Source organism: Oncorhynchus mykiss, chromosome 16 (assembly GCF_057628025.1).
Source record: "Oncorhynchus mykiss isolate SJ-2025 chromosome 16, ASM5762802v1, whole genome shotgun sequence".
NCBI lineage: Eukaryota > Metazoa > Chordata > Actinopteri > Salmoniformes > Salmonidae > Oncorhynchus > Oncorhynchus mykiss.
In genome coordinates, this window is record NC_143037.1 from 56411295 (window position 1) to 56417294 (window position 6000).

At 42.8% G+C, this 6000-nt stretch overlaps 1 protein-coding gene across 1 annotated transcript; it reads left to right on the forward strand.

Annotated features, from left to right (window-relative positions):
• The first annotated feature begins 4326 nt into the window (after positions 1-4326).
• LOC110492297 (transcription factor HES-5) lies at positions 4327-5761 on the forward strand. The gene is made up of 2 exons (XM_021566502.3): positions 4327-4465; positions 4588-5761. The coding sequence occupies exons 1-2, from the start codon at positions 4418-4420 to the stop codon at positions 5008-5010; spliced, it is 471 nt and encodes a 156-aa protein (XP_021422177.2). The 5' UTR covers positions 4327-4417; the 3' UTR covers positions 5011-5761.
• Positions 5762-6000: the final 239 nt, after the last annotated feature.

The window sequence follows — 6000 nt, forward strand, 5'->3', positions numbered from 1 at the left end:
ACTGGCGGTGATTCAAACCTTTGGCTCTGATAAAGTTAACTGTGCGCGTGATGATGCTCATTACATGCTCCATTTTCAAGGCTTTACCGCACAACGCTTCCTGGTGTATGATACAATGATAAGCTGTCAGCTCACCTGTCGCGTTTTCCTCTTGCATCTTTTCCCGTATCTTCGCCACCAGTCCGCTCCTGTGTCCACACATCGCAGGTGCTCCGTCGGTTGTCAAACCCACGAGTTTTTCCCAAGGCAGCTCCATCTCATTTACACATCTTGACACCTCTTCATACAAATCATGCCCCGTAGTTGTGCCATGCATAGGACGTAAAGCCAAAAACTCCTCTGTCACGCTTAGGTTGGAGTCCACTCCGCGGATGAAAATTGACAACTGGGCAATGTCAGAAATGTCGGTGCTCTCATCCACAGCCAAGGAATATGCAATAAAATCTTTTCCTTTTTTCACAAGCTGCTCTTTTAGATTGATGGACAACTGGTCTACTCTCTCGGCAATGGTGTTTCTGCTCAGACTCACATTTAAAAAGAGTTGCCTTTTTTCTGGGCAAACTTCGTCACAAACTTTAATCATGCAGTTTTTGATGAAATCCCCCTCCGTAAATGGCCGGGCTGATTTAGCGATCTCTTCTGCCAAAATAAAACTGGCCTTGACAGCAGCCTGGCCTTGTGATTTGGCTTTTTTGAACAGAGCCTGTCGAGATTTGAGGCCTCGTTTTAATTCCTCTGCCTTTTGTAGCCTTTGTTCCATGTCCATATTCTTGTTTTTGTCCGCGTGTTTCGTTTCATAATGTCGTCTCAGATTATACTCTTTCAGTACCGCCACACTTTCTCCACACAGAAGACACACAGGTTTTCCAGCTACCTTCGTGAACATATACTCCGACTCCCACCTTGTTTGAAACCCCCGGTTCTCAGTATCCACCTTCCGTTTTGCCATTTTTGATGGGTATCTGAAAGTTAATTTTACTGTGATGCTGACGACTGCTGTGCCAATAAATATTGAAATGAAGCAGCCTACTGCTCGGTGCGTCACCTTTGCATTGTGGGAAATGTAGTATTGGTGCGTGTAAAAGATCTGCGGGCTGCCGGCTTGCTGCGGGCCGGTTCTAATAATAAATCAAGATCATCCCAGGGGCCGTAAAAAACCTTCTTGCGGGCCGGATGTGGCCCGCGGGCCTTGACTCTGACATATGTGCTTTATCATGATCCATAGTTGTCAAGTAATTTAGCAATAGAGAAGAAATGACTGAGAATGAACAAAAAAAAGCAGACAATTTTTTTTAACAATAAATGTTTTACATTGCATATCAAAAATATAATTTCACTTGTGATCTAGCCTACCATGAGGCTATACTGTAGCCTATACCAGGGGCGCAACTTTCACTGGGGAAGGGGGGACATGTCCCCCCCACATTCTGAAATTGCATTTTTGACCCCCATGGGTTTATCAATGGAATGTGATACCAAACAAGGCAAAGGCGTGCTTTAGGACCGCGTGGACAACTCCGAGCGGTCGGGTAGGCTGTTTGGAGTGTTTATCCGACTTGATAAAAATAAATAAAAAGATGTCCCCCACACTTCTAAAACCAAAGTTGCGCCCTTGGCCTATACTATACTTATTTCAACATAAGCATAGGCATAAAAAACAATATTGTTCCTTTTGTATGAAGGAATATGGCTTTCCATTTCAACTCTTTTTTTCAGAGAGTAGTCTTCAATGAACATCTCTGCAAGGAATACTAAAGCAATTCATGCTTTTCTTAAGGCCTAAAATGCAAATTTTATGGTTATTTTATTGACCAAAGAATGACCCAGTCTGGACAGCATCTACATACAGTATGGAGACTAAACTCTAGTTTTACAAAAGACCATAGATTAAAAGTCAATCACTTTATCAATAATAGTCTCTGGAAAAATATATACATCATTTTATCGTTAAAAAAACATATCCCAATCATTTCAGTTGCAAAATAGTCCACAACAATTGACATAGTCCACATCTTTAGTTCTTCCAGAGATAAAGATGGATTTGGTGTGAGAGTAACTTTGCATAGGCTACAAAAACTGCTCATGGTTACTATGCTCAGTCCCACTGCTGGTTTTGGTGTTTCCATGGAGATCCTAACTGGATAAACAGTGGGGCAACATCTTCAACAGGTAATGGAGACAGTCGTAGAGTATCTCTAGAGTACTTTGAGTAGCCATTGTGGAAGAGAAGGGGACTCTTGACTGAGAAGCAGACAGTCTTGTCCCACACGTCTGTGCTGGAGACCCCGTTGTGGCATTGGCTCTTGAGCTCCGTGTAAAGTTTCTCCACCCTGTCAGTGCACTTTCTCTCTTTACCACTGTGGGAACAAAGAAAGGAAACATATGTTAAATAACCTTAGAGTATATACCTCCCATAAGATGAATTGATCAACATCTTCATCAGTTTAATATCCAGGTCCATTTGATGTGGTCGTTACCGGGTCTGTTGGTCCTTCATGCAGGGCTCTACAGTGCGACCATTTGACTCACATATGAGCTTAAATATTTTGATGTGTGACCTGGAATTTAAATGTACGATTCTAGCTTTATTACCTCAAATATTTTTCATTGTGCTCCTACATTTCTTTGTGTTCGCCTATAGTTTTCAACTTAGGCGCACACATGCTTCTTGTAAAAAAAGGTCAGCATAGAGCTCTGTCATGTTGAATGTGCTGTAAGATCTTTGTGTTTTGCCTGCTTTGAAATGAGGATGACTCTGTGTATTTCATGTGGCAATGAGAAGTGCATGAATTAATTAAATACAATGGCCCTGATTCAAATGAACAGGTTGGAGGTGCCCTTTAAAATGGTATTGCTAAAATTGATATTAGTAATTCGCATTGACTATTTGATTTGGTGGTAATAGTATAATTAAGCAATAAGGCCCAAGGGGGTTTGGTATATGGCCAATATACCACGGCTAAGGGCTGTTCTTATGCACAACGCAACGCGGAGTGCCTGGATACAGCCCTTAGCCGTGGTATATTGGCCATATATCACAAACCCCCGATGTGCCTTTTTGCTATTATAAACTGGTTACCAACATCATTGGAGCAGTAAAAATAAATGTTTTGTCATACCCCTGGTATACGGTCAGATATACCATGGCTGTCAGCCTATCAGCATTCAGGGCTCGAAAACATAACATAATATAAAATCATACATTTTCATGTATTAGTCAAATAGTCATCATAATATCTAAAAGACTTTGAAGTTTGACTTTTTATTTTATTTCCTTCTCTTACTTTCTCACTCATTCTATTTCATCTCCCTGTTTCTCACAAAGCAGGTCTCACATGGTCCATTGGGTGATAAGTGTCCTATCTGTCCAGATGGTGTTCCTGTGAGATCCCTATGAGAGCCTTGTTGACTGCACTGTGCATGGGCAGTAGGGAGGAGGGGGGCCCTGGTCACTCGAGCTTTGTTTGACGGGGCACACTTCCTTTGTGTGTTCGCCCCAGTGTCATTAACACTGAAGTGTGGGAAGCACAGGAGCACGGCGGCTCTCACGTTCCACTGGGGCAGGAAGGGGGAGCGTGTGACTGGGACACAGGCAGAGCGAGCAGGTGTGTGCTGTAGCAACGCTGGCAATCTATGTCTACATGTGTTGGTTTCCAAAACTCAATTCTGGATATATACTGGGTTACAATGCAGACTATTCATGGCAGTTATAACTGTGCAATGTTTATAACACATACATCTACTACCTGACAAATATACAGATCACACCAAAGTTGAACATAAAACTTAATGTTGCCCAATCACCACCCCATTAATACATCTTTACATGACATGGCACCAAAGATCCAAGGGAATGAACAGATCTTCATGGATCTCAAAGCAACCTGTTTGATTAAGCTAGTGGACACACAGTAGCCCCATGAGCTATTTGACTCACAGTCCTATCTCAGTCTCACACCCACGTGTGCCCTGTGCCAAAGCACTTTGTGCTCACCCTTTATTCTGTGATCCTGGCAAGAGACGAGCACACTCCTTCCTCTGGGGTCACCACTTTCCCAGATCCACAACGCGGCGCCATGTCCGCCCCCCTCCCTCCACTCCCTCTCCCTCCCTCCCACCCATCCCTCTCCCTCCCCATCCCTCCACCTGCTCCCTGGAGGCACACTCTTTGTCCCCTCAGCAATAAACACTTCATTGAGCATGTGGCAGCACAGCATCTATCAATGCCATTCCCAGCCCTCTCATTGGCTCCGGACTGTGAGAAACTCCAACAAGCCCAAGACCCACACATTCATATGGAGATTTAGGAGTATAAATAGGAGGGAGAACCAGAGGAAAGACAGTACATATCCAATTGGCTCTTTACTGAGACTTCAGCTCAACAGAACTACTACTGCTATATCCATTGGCACCAACTATGATTAGACAGATGACTAACCCTAAGCAGCACCTCTCACTTACTAAGGTAAACAAATGCTTTTAAGTCTTTGAATACATAAATACATTTCTTTCTTATTCTATTGCTGTTGATACTAGTACAGGGCAGATCAGATTGACTAAATTGTTCCTTGTTTTCTCTTTGTGCAGATAAGGAAGCCAGTGGTGGAGAAGATGCGTAGGGATCGCATCAACACCAGCATCGAGCAGCTCAAGTCCCTCCTGGGTCCCGAGTTCCTCCGCCAGCAGCCCGACTCCAAGCAAGAGAAGGCCGACATCTTGGAGATGACTGTCTATTTCCTGAGCCACCAGCAGCAGGCAGGAAGTTCCTCCACTGCAGCAGCCAATGAGGGCTACTCTCGCTGTGTGCAGGACGCTGTCAGCTTCCTGTCTCAGTGTGAGGTGAAGACACAGTCCTACAGCTCGCTGCTGAGCCACTTCCAGAGCCTGCAGACATCCAGCCAACACAGTCAGGCTCCCTGGTCCTTCTCCCCGCCGGGCTCCCCAGTCCACCAGGCCACCACCAAGGGTGTGATGAGCCCCGTCTCCCATCCACTCTGGAGGCCCTGGTAGAGCAATGCTTCAAACGTTTTCATGTCAGACAAACGGAATTGGACAGGCCAGTCTATATTATGACAGGCATGGACAGTGGTGTTCGGAGTGACGAAGGTCTAATTCTTTTGCATTTGGCAAGAGATGCTACGTCGATAGTCTTCATCCAGATGAAGCAAGGGCATATTTTGCCAGTATTCCTTTGAAAGGAAGGATTCTATGAAATGATTCAGATTGGTTTGGGATACATACTCTGTATATGAAAATGTACACTGAATTAACAGTGTTACTATTATGCATGTTCTTGTCTGAGAACGATAACTCTGAAAGTACAAACAGAGTTAAATTATGCTAATAACATACTTTTATTGTATGTCTAACCCATAATGGGTTGCTACTGTTTATTTGGTGTCTGTGACACCACCTGTTTTTTTTGCATTTAAAAAAAAAACTATTTACAATAAATTGTCACAATGGTACAATGTATCAATTTGGTGATGTATGAATATTATGCTACAAATGGATCCAATGAATCTACTTTAAATGTACATCATGTCATGATTATGTAAAATGTATGTTATTAATAATACAAATATTCAATGTTCATTCTAACTTCGAAGAGACCCCATTCATAAAGGGATGTTGTGTATTCAACACGAGTTTGTGTAAGTTTGTTTGTTTGCCTTTATTGATTTAAATTACACTATTTGGAGTGACATGTCATCAAGCTTTTGAAAATAAATTAACTTCAATTGAAGTTTCTCAACATTTACATTTCTGGTTCTATTTTCTCTGTCGTATCAACTCATATCTGCACAAAGTTCACCACCCACATCCATTGTGATGACATCAGTAGTATGGCTAACTTTTCCATCCACAAATTTATAAAGACGACAATATACTATCTAGTAAGTATATTGATTGACTATATTCACAAACCTAAATCTAGATTGTGAGGAGCACCTATCCCACTGCCCAGAGATGTCAGATCGATATTGGTTCCTGGTTGAC